General features: G+C 38.7%; 1 protein-coding gene across 2 annotated transcripts in view; it reads right to left on the bottom strand.

The window, feature by feature from the left end:
* CDIN1 (CDAN1 interacting nuclease 1) overlaps window positions 1-22,269 on the bottom strand; it is a 150,367-nt gene extending 128,098 nt beyond the window's left edge. Inside the window, exon 1 of one of the 2 annotated variants that reach the window (XM_081955775.1) lies at window positions 21,816-22,269. In XM_081955775.1, the coding sequence (XP_081811901.1) occupies window positions 21,816-21,916 (101 nt within the window). In that variant the 5' untranslated portion in view covers window positions 21,917-22,269. The remainder of the gene's footprint in view (window positions 1-21,815) is intronic. The other variant, XM_081955776.1, reaches the window with a different exon arrangement.
* Between the last annotated feature and the right edge of the window lie 391 nt (window positions 22,270-22,660).

Below are 22,660 nucleotides of genomic sequence, written 5' to 3'. Positions count from 1 at the left end.
TCTCTGTGGTATAAGACTTAAAATATTTCAGATTTTGTTCCATCAGAACATGACTGATTCAAATTTTTTGAATGTCCATAGCAGCCTAAACAAAGGCACATGGAGAAAGTAATAAATTGTGGATTATGCAATGCAGCACATTTGTCTGAATTTTTCTTCATTGGGGTTATTTGCAGATGCCCTTGGGAATTATTCCAAGGTTGACGCATAACTTTTTCTCATTCTATGCATACTCTAAAATATAGAGTAATAAAATGTTATTGTTATCTGATTAAAGACAAACAAATTCAAAAGCCTAAGTAATATGCAGAGTTTTTTCTAACAGAGTATTTTATAGGAAGTATAATTAATGTTAAATTTATAATTAATTGTAAGGTTTTGACTAAACAGCAAAGTAAAGAATTTTACCTACCAGCTAAATAAGACAACATATAGTTCCCTGACAGTATTTTTTTTTCTGATAAAAGTTTTCCAGTTTCTCACATTCCCAATATCTCATCAAGACATGATGATCTTTTAGTACATAAATACAATTGCTATATATATATATATAATGAATTTTGAACGTGTGTATCACCACATCATGATATTGTAAGCAACTTTCTACAATTTTGGTAAACATACCTTATCTCACTAAATAACAATGAATAAGTCTATAATCTGTTACCTGGATAAGGAAGCAAAGGCAGAAGTTCTCTCTAGCCATCTAATCACCATATCAATGACACATGCCACAACAGAGAAGCACTAGTTTATTTGATTGATCATGCTAGATAAACTCCAAATAACAGAGAAATTAACAAATGCTTGACATTTGCTCAACATCTATTATTCTGACACTGCTTTCAGAATTTCAAAGCCTGGGAGGATGCTTAATCAACATTCATATTCCCCAGTGAGCTACAGGCACCATATTGCGCCCCGCCTTAGTACTGATGAAAGCTGCATATTGGCCATTTCCAAAGTGTTCTGGGACTCTACACAGGGCCCCTTCTCTCTCTTGTTCCTGTTCTGCAGTTTTCTTTTAAACACTTCCAAGACAAAAGCATCTGCCAGGTTTCCCCCCCACTCCCTCTGGGGATGTATGCAAAATGAATTTAACAGTTTTAAGGCCAGAGAAGCCCTCACATCTAAATTCATTCATAGGACAGAAAAGGACCTAAGAGGCCTCTCCAGGGACAAAAAACCCTGCTGAAATTTTTCCCCGACAACACTGGGAGCTTTATAAATTCTAAGTCCAGACAATTTCCAATTCAAATGCCCAGTATAGCATGACCTTTGTCAGATCTAAGAGCCCTAGATGCACCCACTTTTTTATTATTCTAACCAGCACAGACATTAGACAGAGCACTACTGCTAAGCAAGAGGCTCAATATTTGCATGCTCTTCCATTGTGAAAATTTAACACTGACAGCACTGTGTCGAATTCTTTTCCCTTTAGAACTTTAACTCCATAGGAGGGGTCTGGTTGACAGATGACTCTCCAACATATGTGTTATGTACACTGCACAGCTGAGGAACCTTAAATCAATGTCATAGTATTTCAGAGATGACCTACATATACCTTTCTGCCCATTATTGGGGAAGGGGGGAACAGGAATCACCCTCTTTTTAGGAAGGAGAGCAAAGATGAGTAATTTATACTCATTAAACAGCAAACAAAGCTGTTTCGTGGAAGCAGTATAAATGTTCCGCACAAAATAATTTATCAGACATGACATGTTGCACATCATATTGTATTATTTAATATGCTCACTAAAATTTTATAGATCAGACTCAATTCCTAAAAGAATGCATACAACCCTAGAAATATTTCTTTTATCATCCATAATTTATTTTGATTATCTTTTACAGCTACAGGATAAAATAGAACTTGCAAAATTACAGGATTATAGTTTACACAGCCATTGTATCATATACTAAACATAACAAATGTCTCCACGTCTGGTAGTTCCCCCCCACTCCTTACATTTACCATTCAATTCATACTGAACAATAAGCTCTTAATCTGATGCTATTCAGAAAGAGCTTAACAATAAATGCTGTAGCTTTAACAAAAAGTTCAGCTTTTAGCCTGATCCTGTGTATATTTATTTGGAAGCAAATCCTACTAAATTAAAGTTACTCATTGGGAAACTGCACAGAATTCAAGCTTTGATCAGGCTGTTACAATATAATATGGTATGAACCAGCAGTGTCTTACGTAAGGAGAAAGCTCTACTTAATTTATTTGATTTCTTTATTCTGTTGCAGTCCACATCATATCTTATTCCCTCCCATAAGAAAAGGTTAATCAGTCCTGAGAATCACTTCTGCATAGAATAGGGCTGTAGAGGAAGAAAACATTACAAAATAGCAAAAACAGCAAAAAAATCCCATCATAAATCTGGTATAAACTATCAAACTATAAATCAGTAAATCAATCTGTCAGGGTTCCAAGTAACACCCCCAATGAAAGAAGACTCCGAGGATTGAAATTCCTCAAAGTTCCATTTTATAAGAGATGTCATATTGGCACATCTGGGAAAACCCAAATCTGAAAGCTTCCAGGTTTACACCACCCAATAGGAAATCCAAGCACCTACCCAGCACCCACATGTCCATCACATGGTCCAATCAAAGCACCGTCCTAACTGGAGATGCCTCCCAGTCACACCCTATCCAGGGGCGGGGCAAAATGTCCTTGACTCTCGGAGAAAGGAATGTTATTATGACTATATACCTCCCTAGCTTCATATAATTCCCCCTCCCAGTTTCCCACAGACTAAATGTGACAGGCCTGAAGATGCAATGTCCAAGATGGCTTCCAGTCAATCAAAAGAAGACATTGTATAGATCATGGCATGGAGAAAGCTGAGAAGAGGGTTGTACTACACATAGTATTAACAATATTTACATACTTTTAGAAGTAATATTTTGGGGAGATTTCAGAGTATTATTGAGATTTCAGCTGAATACCATGGAAGCCCTTTTACATGGTTATACAAGCTGAAGAAGCTTCTTGAAAGCAAAATGTCTTCAAAGAAAAACCAGAAAGTCTAGTTGCCTCTTGAAAAAGCACCTTTGGGACAAGGGTTATAACAGCTGATCCGGGAATAGAACAGATAATATCAGTGGAAGAGATGGGACATAAGTGTTTATGTAAACTCCACCTTGTAGTGTCAGGCTCTGGGGTAGCAAAAGATTGCCAGAAGCCAATCAAATAGTGAATTTATGTCAGAGTTTAAAAAACAGTCTATCTTCCTTACTATCATGAGATACAAAATCCCCAAACATTTTTGTAGTGTCCCTTGATTTCTAGAATATTATTGGTCCATAAAATTGGTGAAAATCAATTTAAGGACAAATGGTATGCATCTCAAAACTAATATGAAGAAACGAAGATAACAGCTTATTGTTGGGGCAGTGGAGGAGTGAGGAAGACTAGGAAATAGTTTCTTTCTTCCATTACATTATTGAGAATTGTTCTGGATAGAGAAGGGCATACAGGGATTGGATAGAAATGTAAACTGCTTAGTTGCTGTAATGAAATTATTGAGCTCTGACAAGAATTTAAATGATTGTGAATGAACACATATGTTAGGAGAACCAAAAGCAGCTTATAAAGCAAATATGTAGGCCTAAAAAGTGCTATTTCAAAAAAAAGTGCTGCATATACTCTACTGTTAACTGCCAAATATCTACTTTGAAAGATATGCATAGCCATAATATTTAAATGGACACTCTTTATGGGATGCAAGTGAGTTGGAGAATCATACTGTGGATCTATTTATGGTGTAGATTCCATAAAGAATCCATAAAGGGATTTTTTCTTGGCATCTTGGCTGGTAATATGCTGCATTGATGTATTTTGCTTGCCATTTTTATGCAAGAAAATAGGAGGACGAATTATATATCAATAATACTTTGTTGTTGTCATAATCAAACATGAGTATATAGATCATGGACTGTTGTCTAGATGAATATAATGGTCTGGATTAAAAGTTGTATTTCACCAAGTTGGAAAAACTCTGCATTGTTGACTTCTGAGTTAGGAAATGAATAAATAAGGTATTATTGATGAAGCTGTAGTCTCTTTGAAGGAGCAGATTCATAACTTTGGAATGTTCTTTTATTTCTCTCTATTATATATTAATCCTGAATTTCCAGGATTACAGGAGTTTATACTGCAGTTTAGCTACAATAGTTTCACATTCAAATTATCACAATACATTATATTGTTTGCTTCTGTTGATGATATTGAAAGTGCAATTCAGAATTCATGAGTAATACCACATTGTCAAAAAAGTATTCATGTAAACTAATTGTAAAAACCTGTGCTAAGTTTTGATCCAAGTTCAAGGTGCGTAGAATAGCATCTGAACTTCTAAGTGATAGGGTAGTTTGATACTGAAAATAGCATCTCCTACTATAGACTTGATTCCTGTTGACCCATCTTCTGGATCATCAGACAGCTAGAAGTGCAATTTCATAAACAAACATTCTACATTCTATAAAACTAAATGGGACCTAACAAAAGACAAATGCATCTATATTTAACACATACACACAGAAATTCCCGTTAGTGTTAAATTTTAGTTACATTTGTCACAGATTGAACAATGGATGTGAATTTTTGTAGGCTCCATTCATCTACTCATAACAGTTGCTTCTTTACTCTATCAAAAGAAACATTACTTATTTTATGAGTTTTTTTCCCCAATCTATATTTTGCTTTAGATGAATAAATTAACAGTTGGGAATAATGCAGAGTCTCATTTCCACTTTGCTTCATGTTTACAACTTGTTTAAAAGAGAGTGGTAAATAGTTTGGTATGCACTCATGACTTACACTGATGAGCATGGAAATGTTCATGTGAAAGCACCAAGTTAAACATTCTTTTATTTTAGCAGATTTCTTTTATTTTAGCAGATTCCTAGCTTACTAATACATGCCAATAAAATACTTGTACTTTAAAGGAAGCTTTAATTTGACAAACAACCTACAAAACAATCCAGGTTTTGATTTAAAAATGACAAGAAATAGAGTTTTTGTTCACACCTATATAATGCTTAATCATGGTTTTGTATTGTATTTTATTATTACATGTGATTCAGGTTACAATATAGATAGGTTCCGTAAAAAAACAAAATGAATAAAATCTTTAAAATTGAGTATGTTATTTAGTGAAAAGGTGATTAAAAAACTATTACAAAAAAATCACTGTCAAACATGAGAGCATATGTAACTTTCATTTTATTTAGTGATGTAATAAGCTTGGGGACATATATCAGGACCAAGAGAGTCATGGTCATTAATTTAGGCAATAAATCATACACCTTGCCAACAATGACAGCAAACAGATGCTAACAAGGAAATGTATTATTTAATACTGCCATGTATTATAAAAATGGAGGTATTTTTATAACCATGTCTTAAATTTTTATAATAATATGCATTTAGTGTATTACTGTTTTGACACACATAAGAATCAAATTTGTAGGTCCATTTGGCAAACGCATGCTGTTTTGGAAGCACAGAAATTATTAGAGCTTCTTTGAAAGAAAAAAAGGAAAAGGAAAAGCTTTAAAATTACCATATACAATTAAAAAAATACATTAACTTACTACTTTTGTAGTCTGTTTAGCCAGGTTTGTGACTTATTAGGGAACGGTATGTATATTTAAGACTATTTTTTTTCTGACAGAAAATCTAAATACCATAATATTCTGAATCAATTCTCAAACAATGATTAAAAAGTTTTGTCATATAGTATGAATGTACTTTTAAAAGATTCTTATGAAAGATGTTCATTTATATAATATGTTTTTTGTTTAAATGCAATCCTTACTGTTCTCTTATTTCGTTGTATGTATTTATCTTAAGAATTTAGTAACTCTACTGATTTCCATGGAGTCAATTAATAGGCATATTTAGGCATATTAATGGTCCCAAAAATTTTGCTGATATTTCTGTAGTATTGATGAAAATCAAAATCTTATTTTATATTTAAATAATGAAAAAGCTTTTTTTAAACTGAAACATCCATATCTTTTTAGTAATGAATTCATGTATTTTGGCAAATTGAAATAGCAAGAATAGAATGACTCTGCTTTTCTCTGCATATCTCTCACACCTGATTATGACTCTGCAGTATCTAGTACACTGAACTTGTTTTACTTTGGCATACATCATATTATTTCTAGTTGTCATTGTTTAACAAGTTAAGCCTATGCACAAGTTTTTATTTATGAATTTATTTAACTTCAACTTGCAATAAGCTCTGCCAGCTCTTTCTTGGAAATGCTACAGTCAGTCTTCTAAAACATTGAGGAAGCAGTGATCAGAGTAGGAAAATGAAATTTTCTTCATTAAATCTACTGAAGCAGATATTAAAAATGCATTTAATATACTGGGGATAGTTGGTGGGCATCAGAGAGTGTGACAGGCCAGTTACTGATGAGCTGCCGTCAGACGGCCTTCTCAGCAGGATTCTGTGTCTAAGGCTGCTGCTGAAGGACAGTCATATCTTCCCTTGTGTGTAAGCTCTATTCATCTCCCAAGTATTTTACTAAATCACAGACCCCTGCACACAAACTCAGCATTTTAGTGTATGCTAACAAATGATGAATGGTCCAGTCAATTCGTTATGTCTTGAAAGTGTGATTTCCTGCCATTCCAGTCATCAAACCTCTAGAGCTTCCAGAGCTGATCAGTCTTGGAGAATATATTTTGCAGGCTCTATTAGGAGTAGAGGTTGTTACCATTAAAATCTCTAACTTTTTCAATGGCTGGGAAAGATGAAGGGTGAAAAAACAAACAAACCTTGGCTCTGTATTTAAAGGACTCAATGTTCTATTAGATCCTCAAAGTCCTTTAAAACTGAAATGTTCATATACTACGTTTAACTAAAAAAACCCAAATATTTTGCTAAAGTAAATCTTTAGATAACTATTTATTATATTCATGAAACTGAAATATTTTTGTTACTATTGCTAAAAATAATGTTTAAAGGCTTCTACTTCAGATGAAACAGCCATTTTATATTTTAAAATGTAACTAAAATAGGTATCTCATTGCTCTATTACTCATTCTGAAAGTTTTTTAAAAATCAATAAAATTATATTAATGTTATTCCTCTGGAGCAACACGTCTTCATAAATCCATGTCCACAAATTACAGGATGTATACTTTTCATCACTTTTTAAATTATTTCATAAAAGCCTACAAATATAGTCAACTTTTCTTCACAATGAACACAATGAGCACAATTGCCTATTGCTTTTCTATTATGTGTAAATAAATTTTACCATAAGTGTATAACAACTGGTAACAGACATTACTCAGAAACTACAATTAATTTTTTTTGTCATCTTGTTGTTGCTTGCTAACTTATTAAGATAGGCCCCAGCCAAGACTACTAAAACTTTCCTTGTTTTTGCCCTGTTGTTCACCTCAACCTTGACCTGAAGATTAAACTCACTTTTATTGCACACAAAGGTCATCTGTATTAGGTCAACATTCAAAGTCCCTTGTCAACCAAGGTTGATATATTCCAACCTTTCCTACTCTAATGCATCAAATTTTTCATGGTGAGGTCATATGCAGCAGTGTATTCAGCAATTTATTGCACCATTGTAATTTAGCACAGAATATGATTGCCCAAAAGCTACCTCTTGAATAAATTTTTTACCCCAATATGATAAATCTCATTACCCTGCAAAGCTAACAAATCTGGTCCTGCATAGAAACCACATAAATGGTTGTCCCTAAGATATAATACAAAATTGAAACAGTTATATTGAAGCTGTAAGTATTAGAGAAGAAGGATCATAGTATTTTAAAGCTGCAGCAGCCAAGAACCAATAATATGTGGGTAGTATTAAATCTCAACTACAGAGCCCTTTAAAATCTGAGGGCATTTATTTATGACCTGAGACCAAGGTTGTTTGAGGTTGAGTTATGAAACAATAATTAGTAGGATCGGCCCTATGTGAATGTATAATATGTGAATAGAAAAAACCATACATGGTGAAAAGTAATGCAGCTGAATGAAAGCACCTAAATCTAAAATAATAGATTTAAATTTCTGAATAGAATCAAGGAAATGTGGGTTCAAGCTTTGTCTAGAATATTAAATTGTCTGGCTTTTGGCCAGGCTTTCAGTCTGCTATGTTACAGAAAAGTGAGGATAAAATGATAGAAAATTCAAGCATGCTTCCTTAAATTTCTACAGTAAATACTTTTCTTTAAGACAAATTTCTGCTTTTAATACAAATAATCTGTAAGAGAGAATGTGAAAGTCACAACTATCCAGCTAGATGGAAAATATGAGGAGAGTAACAACAACTTTAGAATAAAACTACCTCATGGTCTCTGTACTTACCTGTTATTCAGAATCCCAGCACTCTTTGCAAGACGAGAACTACCTGAATTCCTCCCTAGCTGAAAGTAACTGTGGAAGTAATAAACAGCAGTATAGCAACTGGCTGTACCAATTTTAATGTTGGTACTTGTTGCTGTAATTGTTTTTATTTTTTACTTTTAAAATTGTTCACCACTCAGTCATTTGTTGAGATGGGTAGCTACACAAATTGACTAAATAAGTAAATAGATAGATAGACTGACAGACAGACGTAAGACAGAAGGCTTTGTTTGTCAGGCTTACTGACTGAGCTTGGCAGTTAATCACACACTTCCCGTCACTTCATTGCTTAACTCCTTGTCAACTCCTTGCCTTGATTTTGTTGAAAACTTTCATATATACAGTAGCTGTGACAGCCGAAGGTCTTTAACTAAGACATGAAATCATAAACTAAAGGTAAAGGTAAGGTTTTCCCGGTTCAGTTGTGTCCAACTCTAAGGGCTGGTGCTCTTTTTCATTTCTTAGCCGAGGAAGCCAACATTGTCTAAAGACATTTCCATGGTCAAGTGACCAGCATGACTATACATCAAGGCACACAGAACTCTGTTACCTTCCCATCAAAATGGTACCTATTTGTCTACTCATATTTGCATGCTTTCAGATTGCTAGTAAAGTGCTGGGCCAAGTAATGGAAGCTCATACCATTGCGTTACACTCCGGGTCTCGAGCTGCCAAGCTCAGTTTCTTTAACTGCTGAGTCATCACACCCGCCTCATAAAATCATATGAAGTGTTTTCTAAATGTAAAGACATTTATATGCTTATGTATTTAAATTCTAAGCTTCTTCCTCTCTACTTTCTGAATTAACAGATACAGTGGTACCTCAGTACTCGATTGCTTCAAAACTCGTTGAATTTGGTATTCAACACATTTTGACATGAAAATGTTGTCCCAGTATTCATCTTTACTTGGTACTCAGTGCGCTGCAAAAAGGAAGTTGGGGGGGGGCAGCCACAGAGGCCAGACAGGAAGTTAGCCATGCTGGGAAGGTCGCTGACATAGGAAAAGTGACAGATAGGAAGTTCTTCCTGGCCAAAACAAAGACATGTGATAAGTCACATGTATCACAAGTGGTTTTTATTTTGAAAAGGCAACGGGAATGATTTTTTGATGAAAAACAAGATGTTTCGCTTACTATTCTGGAAGCATCATCACTTGTATTGGATGCTGTGGGAGATGGAAGAACAATTATTGACAGTTGTAATTAGTTGGTGGGAGGTAGAATGATAGATTATGATAGGATGGGCGGGGAGAATGGAAAGATTTTGTTTTCTTTGCAGTCAACTGATCTTAACACTCTCTGAGAGTTTTTGTGGTTACTTGGAGTTTTATCTGTCACCTCAGGTCACCTGAATCAGAGTTATGGAATCTTCTTGGAACAGCCAAAAGGACTGCATTGTAAATTGGAGATAGGTAGTGTCGTATCCCTCTTCCTCTATTGAAAAAGGGTTGTTCATGGTTTGTTTGCTACTCATCCTTTTTAGTACTTGTCGTGCCTCTTGGAACTGTTTAAGCCCAAGTAGTGAAGTACCACTGTATATATATTTCCTATCTGCCATGATGATCAGAGGTTGTCTCAGGTGATATCTGGCTCCACACACGCAAGCTATAGTCCATTGCTGGGAATCTGAGAGGAGAAAGGCTTTCTTCTGTAACTGCATTCTCATCGACAGATAACTCTCTGTCCAATAAGAAGTCCTGCCTTTGGCTCCTATTATGTAGGCTGCCACAGGATTAAGTTCTCATTCTCATTGTATTTGTTTAATTATGATGAAGTCATCCACTGTCATGAGATGAGGTACCATCAATATGATGATGAAATTCAACTGGTGAATTAAACAATGCTGTTGATGTCCTGTCTCGGTGTTTGGAGACTGTGGAAGTTTGGATGGGGAACAATAGAATTTGGCTCAAGAACTGAGCGGGTTTGGGGCTTCCAGAATGTGGAAAACTTCCATCATTGGTTTTGGATGGGATGGGTACCATCCCAAACAGATCTTTTAACACAATCTGGGGATCCTTTTGGACTCACAATTCCTGCTCAACTCACTTCAGATATTATAGTATTTCCTATATCTTTTTGTAGGGATAAATGTTTGGAAAGGTGATATTGACATATTGACATGTTTTTAAAAGAATAATGGTCTGTCTTCACTGTATCAAAAGCAGCACTGACAATTAATACAATATAGTTCTAAAGGGAACTGTGGCAATTATTGGGGATGCATAAAAATGTAATTGATTTAAAGGTCACAACTCAGCTGATGCAAATGCTTCCAATCTTTCTACTTCCAGATGCCAGCAACTTCTACCCTTCCAAAAACCTATCTCTGAAACCCGCTTAAGATATTGACTAGCGTTTTGGTCCAGCTGCACCATTACTTATATTTTCATACATTCCTTAATTTTGTTAAAGTAGATGTAGTCATACATCAGTGTAAAAGGTTATGGTACAGTAAAGTTGGCACTGTTGCTGACAGAGGAGAAAATGGAAGTGTAATATACCTTCAGATTTCGTAGAAACCTTGAGATTTTGGAATTGGTGTGGAAGAATACAACAGCATCTGTAACGGACCCCTTGCAGCCTTATTTATTAGCCTTCATAATATATCTATGCTAGAGAGAAGGCTTCAAATTTGGCTCAAACTATTTATATAAATATTTTTATTTAAACTATATATCAAAAACTGGTAGTGCAATATGCATTTAAGCTTACTGTAACTTTGTCAAGCATATACTGATAAGGATGTTCCACACTTGCAGTCCATTTGCCAGCTTAGCTTAATGTAGCTTGAAGAGCAAGTCACATTTTACCTATTAGTTTTTCCTATAAATGTTATTGGAAAAACAAACTTGTAATACACTTTTCATAAATGAGATTCAATATAAATATTAGTAAGTACAATATTACTTCTTTTAAAGAATTAGTCCTTTTGCTGAATTTGCTCAGGTAGAGTGAAAGAAACATTTATTACTTATTTTTTAGCCACTTCTACCTATTTCTTTACTCATCTCTCTCATCTTGTAATCTTGGTTGCCGTTCTGTCATGATTTTTAACGGGTAGACTTATTTAACACCTCTAGCACCCAGAATCCATCTTTAGCCCAGTGTATTTATTATTTATCATTTATCATGTATGCGAGGTCTGACCTTATTTTACTGCGGGAGTCCCCCCTCTCGCAGTTATGGCCTCCTGCCCTCTCAAGGGCCCACCTCGAGGACGGGTTCATTAACCCAGAGAGGTGGAGGAAGCGCACATTGAGGGGTTTTTTAATTAATTGTTTTTTAAAAATTGTAAGGGGTTCCAGGGGTGGGGGGGGGAACAGGTCAGGAGGGATGGGAGAGCCAGGCACCTAGGTGTGGTCGAAGGAGGAGGGAGCGGAGTGGGGGAGGAGAGGGAAGATAGCATTCCTGCGCAGGGCTCCCTGATACCAACGGTCGTGGGGAGGGGCAGGTGCGAGGACAGATCAAGAGTGCATAGTCGGTTGGGAGACCGGGGTTTTTGGTCATTCCCGGTCGTTTGTACCAACCCCTGCATACTAGGTGGTCAGGATCTACAGACCCAAGGCCTGAGACTGCTGTTATGCAACGCGAGGTCCGTTGTCAATAAGGCCCCCCTCATCCACGATCTAATTTTGGAGGGGGAGCCGGACCTCGCAGGAATAACCGAGACCTGGTTGGGCCACGAGGGAGGTTTACCCCTCGTGGAAATGTGCCCGCCAGGTTATCGAGCATTTCACCAGCCTCGGGCCCAGGGAAGGGGCGGTGGGGTAGCAGTGATTATCCGGGAAGACTTGGAGCCGAGAGAGTTCACTGTGCCACAGACATCCGGGTGTGAGTCCCTCGTCGTGAGATGGGGCCCAGGGAGGCAGTTGGGCCTGCTGATAGTATACCTGGCTCCTCGCTATACACCAGCGGCCCTGCCTGAACTCCTCGAGCTGATCTCATCGGTGGCGATTGAGACCCCCAAACTTTTAGTGATGGGGGATTTTAATCTGCCGTCGATGGGAGAAGCGTCTGAGGGGGTTCGGGAGTTCATGGCTTCCATGACAGCCATGGACCTGACCCAGTTAATTCAGGGCCCTACTCACGAGGGAGGCCACACGTTGGACATTGTCTTTGTCTCTGGCCAGTGGACGAGTGATCTGGGAATAGGGGATTCAATTATTACTCCCCTGTCATGGTCAGATCACTCACTTCTCCGGCTTGACTTCCCCGGTGCTACACCCCGCTGCGGGGAGGCGGAACCGGAAGGTATTAGATGGTTCCGCCCCAAGCGCCTGATGGAACCAGATAGGTTCCGGATGGAGCTTGGGCCACCTCCTGTGGACCTGACCCGCCCCCGAGTGGAGGACCTGGTGGACGCATGGAATAGTGTGACTACCGGGGCCCTAGACCGGGTGGCGCCTTTGCGGCCTCTCCTGCGGCGACGAACCACCCTGGCCCCTTGGTTTACCGAGGAGCTAAGGGTGATGAAACGCCACAAGAGACGCCTAGAGAGTCGTTGGAGATCCTCCCGTTCCGAATTTGACCGAACACAGGTACGAGCCTATTTGAGGACGTACCTTGTGGCTTTAAGAGCGGCCAAACGTCAATATTGTGCCGCTCTTATTGCGTCCGCAGATAACCGCCCTGCCGCCCTGTTTCGGGTGGCTCTCTCTCTCTTGTTTGAGAGACCGCGGGAAGCCCCTTTACAGGGCAGAGCAGAGGAGTTTGGGAAATATCTACAGGACAAAGTCGCTCAAATCCGGAAGGGATGGGCCCCTTTCAGTAGTCCAGCTGAGACGCCTGCGGCAAGTCTTGAGGGACCGCTTTGGGAGGAGTTTGACTCGGTTGCCATCGAGGATTTGGACAGGTTGCGTGGACGTCTGCGACCTACCACATGTTTATTGGACCCGTGTCCCTCCTGGCTTGTACTGGCATCCTGGGAGGTTACACGCGACTGGCTCCTGGGCCTAGTGAACGCCTCGTTGGGCGAGGGGCTTCTACCGACCGCCTTGAAAGAGGCGGTGGTGAGGCCCCTGCTCAAGAAGCCTTCCCTGGACCCAATGGACCTAGTCAATTATCATCCAGTCTCCAACCTTCCTTTTTTAGCGAAGGTTGTAGAGAGTGTGGTAGCACAACAGTTCCCACGTCACCTGGAGGAGAATGATTATCTAGACCCGCGCCAGTCCGGCTTCCGACCCGGGCACAGCACGGAGACGGCCTTGGTCGCATTGGTTGATGATCTCTGGAGGGCCAGAGATAGGGGCTGTTCCTCTATCCTGGTCCTATTAGATCTCTCGGCGGCGTTCGATACCATCGACCATGGTATCCTGTTGCACTGGCTAGAGGGGCTGGGAGTTAGGGGCACCGTTCTACGGTGGTTTGGCTCCTACCTCTCTGACCGGACGCAATGTGTGTTGGCAGGGGAGCAGAGATCAACCCGGAGGCCACTCACATGTGGGGTGCCTCAGGGGTCGGTGCTCTCGCCTCTCCTGTTCAACACTTACATGAAACCGCTGGGCGAGATCATCCGTGGTTTTGGGGTGGGATATCATCTGTATGCTGATGATACTCAGCTATACATTTCCACCCCGAACCACCCCAATGAGGCCGTCGAAATGATGTCCCGGTGTTTGGAGGCCGTACGGGTCTGGATGGATGACAACCGACTAAAACTCAACCCTTCCAAGACGGAGTGGCTGTGGCTTCCGGCCTCCCGGTTCAACCAGTTGCTTCCATCTCTGGCCATTGGGGGCGTGCAACTGGCCCCCATGGAACAGGTGCGCAATTTGGGCGTCCTCCTAGATGCCCGGCTGTCCATGGATGACCATGTAACAGCCATGGCAAGGGGGGCGTTCCATCAGGTTCGCCTGATGCGCCAATTGCGCCCCTTATTGGACCGGGATGCCCTACGCATAGTCACCCATGCGCTAGTGACGTCTCGCCTGAACTACTGCAATGCTCTCTACATGGGGCTTCCCTTGAGATGCACTCGGAGACTGCAGTTGGTCCAGAACGCGGCCGCGTGGGTGATTATGGGGAGGACGAGATACTCCCCTGTAACACCTCTCCTGCGCGAGCTGCACTGGCTTCCTGTAGTCTATCGAGTGCGTTTCAAGGTTTTGATTATGATCTTTAAAGCGCTTCATGGCACAGGACCTAGTTACATGCAGGATCGCATCCTGCCCCATACATCCCTACGACCAATCCGCTCACACAGAGAGGGACTTCTTCGGGTGCCGTCCGCCAAACAGTGTCGGGGGGCGACACCCAGGAGCAGAGCCTTCTCTGTGATGGGCCCAGCCCTATGGAATGACCTCCCCCGTGACATCAGGACTACTTCCGATCTCCGCTCCTTCCGTGTACAGTTGAAGACCCACCTCTTTCAATTATCTGGCCTGGCTCAACCGTAAATTTTTTCTTATTCCTCCTGACAGTTCTTTTAAATTTTTTAAATTTTAAATTGTGTTTTTACAATTGGGGTATTTTAATGGTGACTTTTAATTGTCCAATGTGATGTAATTTGTTACCTCCTCCGTGCATGTTATGTCCTGTATATATGTAGGTTTATGTGTTTGTATACATGTTTTATGTTTTATACTCCATTGTACGCCGCCCTGAGTCCTGTCTGGAAAGGGAGCGGCTAATAAATTTAAATTTATTATTATTATTATTATTATTATTTTCTGTATTTCACAATGATTTAAAATATTGAACTGCAATAAGTGATTTTTGGAACCTTGGTAAGTTGTAAAGTGGTTTATTTTGAGATACAAGAGGATTCTGGAACTTTGCCAAGAATTCTGGGGGAAAAAAGTTGCATAAATGTGCATCAGTTCCCATGAAGTGGCAAAAAGAAAGTCACCAAACCATTGTACACAACTATTGTGAGTCTTGCACTAGTTACAGGATGCTAACTTTAACATTTAAAGCCCCACATGGCTTGTCCCATGTATTTGCAAGACAACCTTTTCCATGTGGAATTGAATCAGGGTAGATTTGATTTAAATCATGATTTAAATCACTAGTAAAAAGGCTTAATTTAAATCAAAATTTAAATCAAAAATTTTAAAGACCAACTGTCATTTCTGTCCCACAGCAGCTCCTCCTCTGACCTGCTGTTGACTTACCGACAGTCCCAATATTGCAGAATATACAGCCTCATGCTACATAACTAAGCTCCATTTCATGCTGAATAAACTAAATTATTAATGTATCTTAAATAGAAAACTCCCCTTAGATACATTTTTCTCCAAAAGCATTTTATTAAAATAAATTTGATAAAAATCAAAATTAAAAAATCTGATTTAAATTAAAAAATCCAATGTAAAAAGGATCAATGTTTATCCATCCTGAATTGAATTATTCAGCGTCTGTACTCTAGAAAAATATATTAGTGATCCCCATTATCAAGAGGTAAAGAGGCACAGAGTCAGTACTTTCTGTTAGCAGTTCTTGCATTTTGGAACAGCCTCCTCCTTGAGCCCAGGCTAACACCCACTCTGAAAGTCTTCCAGAAGTTAGTGAAAACTGGTGGTTCCAGAGGACACCTGAGTAATGATGTTGATACCATTTGGTTTTGCAGTATGGATTTTATGAATCTGTGGTATGAATTCTAGAAGGTCATGGTATGATTTTGTTTCTATTTTTACTTGGGAGTCAGTGTAGATTACATGCAGTTGTATAATGGTATATAAATCAGATAACAATCACTTGCACTGGTGGATATTCCCTCAGGAGTGCACATAAAACTAACTACAAGGAAATCACCTTATGCTGGAACTGATCATTTGGTTCAATATTCTGAACACTGATTGACAACAACCCTTCAAGATTTTAGTTGAGGTTATTTTTTAAACCGGAACCTTGTGGTACATGAAAGTGCACAGTCTTTTGAGCTATGCCCAAGTCTCTAATACAACACTATCAATTATGCACTAATTTTATTCTTACGAGAGACTTTACATTAATAAATTTGATCACAAAGCCTTTTTTCATAAGCCTATAGAGGCCAGAATGAGGGGGGAAAAGATTTACTTAGTCATAGCAAACCACAAAGCAAAGATATATTACAAAGATTGTTTGTAATACAAAACATTTAAGGTTGCAATCCATTTGCACTTAACTAAATGAGACTTGTATTTGAGGAAACATGTTTAAGATAGCATTTTAAGAATTCTATCTCCATGATACATTCGTCCACAATATTCTAAAACAAATGGTTTATTGTGTCTCAGAGCACTAAAATGCTAATTTTTAACATAAAACTGTCTACAAATGTGGTTAAAATTAAATATTACATACACATTTCATCTTCCTAGTATTATTTTTATGTTTCCATTATTTCTGAAGAAGGCTTTGTCTGGCACCTTTTACATAGTTCTCTCTGACAGTAAATATCGGTATCAGTTTCATCTCATCTGGACCTACAGGGGAACAAAAAGTTCTGCCTATTCTGAATTGTCCCAAGAAGCTTCAAGATTAATTTGATTTAAAAGGCTCCAGGAACTTTCAAAGGAGAGTTGGTGGTTTCAGGCCATTTCCTAATGGACAGGTGCATCTATCATAAAACCATCAGGATTTCTACCATTATTGGCAATTTCTCATCCACACACAATATTTTCATTTTAGAGTCTAGGCATATTGGCAGAAAGATATATTCTAGACAGAACAGTAAATTTCCACAAATGATACAATTCTGTATACTCAGAAAATATAAGAAATAATGGTTATTTCATTCATGGAGTAGTTTTATCTATTAAATTAATAGGTTCCAATACAAAATATTTTATTTATTTAAATTTAACAAGAATGTTAGCAAAATATTAGCAGATTACAAAATGGAAAATTACTCTAATATAAAAGATAATACAAAGCAATTCTTTTGTAAGAAAAATTAATTGCTAATATTTTTTAGAAAAGGTAATCTTCAATTATTTCTTTTCTATTATGAAACTAAATAGAAAATATTCCCTATATGGTAACATCCAAGAGATAAAATGGTTTGAGAAATAGTGTATTAATATTCAGCTAATTTACTGACCTTGAAACTTTCAACTGAATTATAATCCTTTTATGCATTATTCTTTTATATGAAAAGCAATCACATGCTATTTATATTTGGAGAAACAAGTACCTGCTAAAATTGGATTGAAAGTTTTGTTTAATATTTTTCAGTTTTCTATTGGTAATCCGGCATGCCCAGGCACCAGCTTTAATTTAAGACTATTCAAAACAATTACAACATGCACATAACAGCTTTCATGTTAGAGAAACAACATCTTCAGGAAAAAGGAAAGATCACGCAAGTGTTTACTTGGATGGTTGTTGCTTAAATTTCCTGTTTAGAGACCTCTCAAAGTTATGACACTACTGAAAGTATCTTTATGACTGGCCCTCATACCTTATTTGTTTGCTTGTTTATTTAGTCAAATTTCCATATTGCCTACCACACTTGCATGTGATCAAGATTCAAGCACTTTACAACCAGAAGGTGTTCACAAATGTCACAGTATCCCATGATCATGTGATTACCACTTGCATGTTTTACAGCCAGCTTCTGACAAGCAGAGTCAATGGAGAAAGGAATAGTAAAATTGCAAGTATTGATCATCTGATATCTGGCTTAACAATTGGAGATGATATACTTAATGACCATAAGGAAAGTGAAGTCATTGAGTCCATCATGGTTGTGTGAGGTCTTGTTTAATGGCAACAGTCATCATTTATCAATGACCATCTCCATTGCTGCCATTGTATCATATTGGTAGCTATGGAACTGTTGATTGGTGCATTAGGCACGACGCTCACTGCTGCTGTAAACTGGCTTGAAAATTCCTTAAAAATTAAGAATCACCTTTTGGGACCTGGTGCAAGCTCTGTAAATATGTACTATATAAACAGAGAAAGGTGTGTGTGCGTGTGTGTGAACCATGCTGTTAATTTATGGGCCAAAAGATCAAACAATTTAAGATGCGGCAGCAATTGTATCACTGTAAGCCTTTGCAGTTTATTCTTATGCCAACGATTTCAATTATCAAATCTGCAAATTAATTTTCAACTGAGGTTATGTCTGTAAACATACATTCCTGTGATCATGTGATCACAAACTGTGACCTTCCCAGTTAGCTTCCAAGTAAAATTAATGGGGAAACTGGTAGTAAAGATTACAAAACATGCTCACATGATATCTTGCTTAACAATCGTGATTGTTTGCTTATCACCATGGTAAAAATAGCCATAAAATTGGGTCTTGTCACATGATGGTTTGCTTAACAACTGCATCGCTTAGCAAACAAAATTCTGGTCCCAATTTGGTTGTAAGTTGAGAATTACTTGTATTGTTACTAGGGTATCAAAAGGAACAGAGAAAATGAAAACAAAACAGATCTTTCTAAGACCTTTGTTCCTGGAAACAAAGTTGGATATCTCCCAAATTCTCAGTTAACCTGATTGAACCTTTTGTGCATAACATAGCAAAGAATGTTAATAAAATTATAATGCTGTGATGCATTCAATTTTTTTTTTGCTATGATAATCACATACATTAGAAATCCAGCTGTAGAAAACATGAAGGAAATGTGCAGGGAACACAAGGCAAGGAAAGAAACACGCTTGAATAATGTAGTGCTCAAGAATAAGGCTCTACACATTATGTCAATTCATTTAGACTACACAATTTGACACTCTAAGTCACAGATTCCTTTTTTCTACTCTTTCAATATCTTGTTCTATTTGTTTTTGCCTTGCATGAGCTTATCATGGTACATAATCATAGCATAAAGTGAAGGAAGCTTCTCTTAAGATCTGGGTTAACCCATACTTCAAACACTCCATCAAAAAAGATCACATCCTGCATGCCATTATATATGAAAAGTATATAAACTTTTATGCTACACAAACTAATACTATTTATATATATTACACCCAGAAAATACATCAAAGTTAATTATCTGCAACCCAGCTTCATATTCAATTGGGTGTTCACTTTTTAATAGCAAGAAGATTTACAGGATTAATATAATTCTACAATGCATAATAGTTATATCGGTAAAACACATTGTGAGCCACTCAGAGGCGTTGACAGTCAGACAAATATAATAATACTACTTACTGTAGTGGGGAAATAAAGCTTGAAATCCACACATCAAAACAAGTATCTAAACTAGTTGTCATCTCATATTGATTAATCTAGTATGGAAATTAGCAGTTCATAGTTGTCACGTATTTTGCAACTGAAAACTCTTTTTTTCTTTCCTGCCTTCCTTCCTTCCTTCCTTCCTTCCTTCATTAATTCATTATTTTTATAAATATTTCAAGACAGCAAACATACATAATATTATTTCCTCCTATCCAAGCATAAAGTACCTAACCCTATGAGGTGAGGTGAGGTAAGAATGAGTGACTGGCCTGAAGTTAGGCAAGTCAGATTTTCATGTCTAAGGCAAGACTAGAACATCAAGTCTTACAGCGAATCCTAAATTGTTTTTCCCTTTTTCCACTGGGAATTTTTCAGTATGAAATCTCTTTTTCCCTTTAAAAACCCACTACCTCCCAAAAGGAGTACAGGTTTCATTCATATTTTGAGGACATCCTTCAAGATGCCATGAACAACAAGCATGCTCCTCAGTCTGACGAATGTTAGTCCTGTCTTTTGGTATGAAGTAGGGGTCTAAGAATTTCATTATCCAATAAGTTAACATCACTTACACTCACACTGATGTTACCTAGTTGGGCAATAAAATATCTGCAAGCAAACAATTAAGCTCAGAGAGGACCCCATAGAACAAGTATTTTTCCATGATTACACTGTGGCTTAGGAGAGAAGCCATAAGATACCAGGGCAAAAATGGCCCACTGTTTTAAGGAAGTGTAGACAGATGCTATCTAGATATCCTTGTATACATTTAAACATAAAGCATATCCACAATGTTGTATATATCTAGTATTTGTATCTTCCTATCTCAGTGATTATTTAAACCTATCTGACAGAACAGCTTCTAGAAGGAGAAAATTAAATGGCATAATTCAGCTACACTAGATAGCTTTGGTTGTTTTATTGCAATGGAATAATATGGCTACCATTAAGACTTTTCAGTGATGCTAGAAAGTTAAGTGCTAAAGAAGCTGGTGTTAAATATGTTTGCCAACATGAATATAAAATGAATGAGCATTATTTTTACAATACTAAGATTAACAGATGTTTTCGTTTTTTTGAAATGTCACTCTACTGTTCCTTGAGGAATTCAAGGCAGTCTTCTTGATAATCAAAACCACCGTAACCAATCTGCCTGATAAGCTAACAGAGAGAATTGACCTTATTTTTTTCTTGTGGCATGTGGCCATAGGACGCTCCAAACTAGATCAGAACTTGGGAAAACTAGAGCAAAATGCTCTATTTGGGGAAGATGGCACCTTTGGTAGAAGGGAGTATAAATTATAAAGTGCAAGCACATTGATAATACAGGTAGCCCTCGTCTTACAATCATTCATTTAGTGACCATTCAGTTACAACAGGACTGAAAGAAGTGACTTATGACTGGTTTTCACACATGATCTTTGCAACATCCCCATGATCACATGATCAAAATTTGGATGCTTAGGAACTGGCATGTATTTGTGACATCTGCAGTGTTCCGAGGTTTGCGACTTTCTGACAAGCAGTCACTGGTGAAGCCAGATTCACTTAGCAACCATGTTATTAACAACTACAGTGATTCAGTAAGCCACTGTGTCAAAAGACAAGGCACAAATGGGGCAAAACTCACTTAACAAGTGCCTTGGTTAGCAAATAGAAATGTTTTGGACATAAGTCAAGGACTCCGTGTATCTAAATACTTCCCCACTATCTTCATTTTTTTAAAGAATTAAGATATTTACAACAGATCTTAAAAGTATGAGTATCGGAACTTGGTTCACATGACAGTTGGTATGCTACAATCCCACATCAGGCTGGAATGAAGAATAGATATAATTTATTGAGAACTAGCAGCTTATTTACATTTGGGGTGGCCATTCTAGACAGGACACACCACATTTTACACCTTTACTCATGGGTAACTGTCATTTTGAGCTCCTGGCAAGCAAACCAGAGTCACATTTCTTTTTTTCTTTCTTTTTACTGTTCCTCCAATCTCCCACTCCCTTTTTAAAATCCAGCGGAAAAAGCTGCCTCGGCGAAAGGAAATTACACTACACGCGAGCGAGTTTTTTATCCCGCCGCCAAGCCGACTGAGCTGCTTCCTCTCCCGTTAGAAAAGGATTCCCCGCAGCCTCGGGCCGCCACTTGTTAACAGTTTACTTCCGACAGCTGACTTCTTCACTTCCTTCGCGTAAAAAAGGGGGCGGAATTTGCCTTGGAAGAGCCAGGCGGCGGGAAGAGGTAGGGGTGGGTGGGAGACGGAGGCTGCCCGGGGAAGACTTACCTGGGGAATTTTTCCTTCAGTTTCCTCAGGGTTTGCCTGGTAGGCGGTGCCTGAGCCAGGAACTGAACCACCTCTTCGTACTGGGCTTTAGTGAGCTTCATAACCTCCCCCGAGGGACAGAGGTGACCCCTGCAAGCTGCGGCGGAACGCAAGGGAGCGGCTGGGCCAGGGAAGAACTTCCTTGTTTATGGGGCGCTTCTCGGCTCCAGCCACCGCCGAGTGGAAGCGGTCGGTTTGGTGAAACCGGGCAGCCCAAAGAAACCCCTGCCCCGACTCCGCGGCTTCGCGCCAGTGCAAAAGACGAACACTCATGCGCTGCGCTCGGAGCTCCACCCTCGTTGGCGCGTAGAGCCCGGCTCTGCCCTTTGCTTCCTGGGTTGAAAGCTGCGAGGCCGGCGGGTTGCTCGGAGCGAGCGAGAGGCGAAGGAACAGTTGGCCTTTTTTTTTCTTACACTGGTCGCCGGCCGACTTTTTCCAGAACTTACGCTATAATTGGGGGGGGGGGGGGGGGAGAGTGTAGTTTTTGATACCTGAGTAGGATTGAAAGGAGGGGGTACTGGTTGCTCAGACTGCCCTCCCCCCCCCATCCTGAAATGGTTTAAATATGAGGAAGGAGCTGTCGGCCGGCTGCCTTAAGCACAAGTTATGCACAATTGTCGGTTTGTTTATTAGTCGGCCATGTGTGGATAAAAGTAATTCAAAAGTACCTGAAAGGGCACCTTAGTTATTGATGCACTTTTTGGGGGGCAAACCTGTCATCCAGAAACAGTTTATTGAGGAAGACATTTGAAGTGTTTAATTTTTTTTAATAAAGTTTTTTTTATTTTTTCATTTTTATAACATAT

Source organism: Natrix helvetica (assembly GCF_964273705.1).
Source record: "Natrix helvetica genome assembly, chromosome: 1".
Lineage (NCBI taxonomy): Eukaryota > Metazoa > Chordata > Lepidosauria > Squamata > Natricidae > Natrix > Natrix helvetica.
This window is presented reverse-complemented; position numbering and strand designations above follow the sequence as displayed.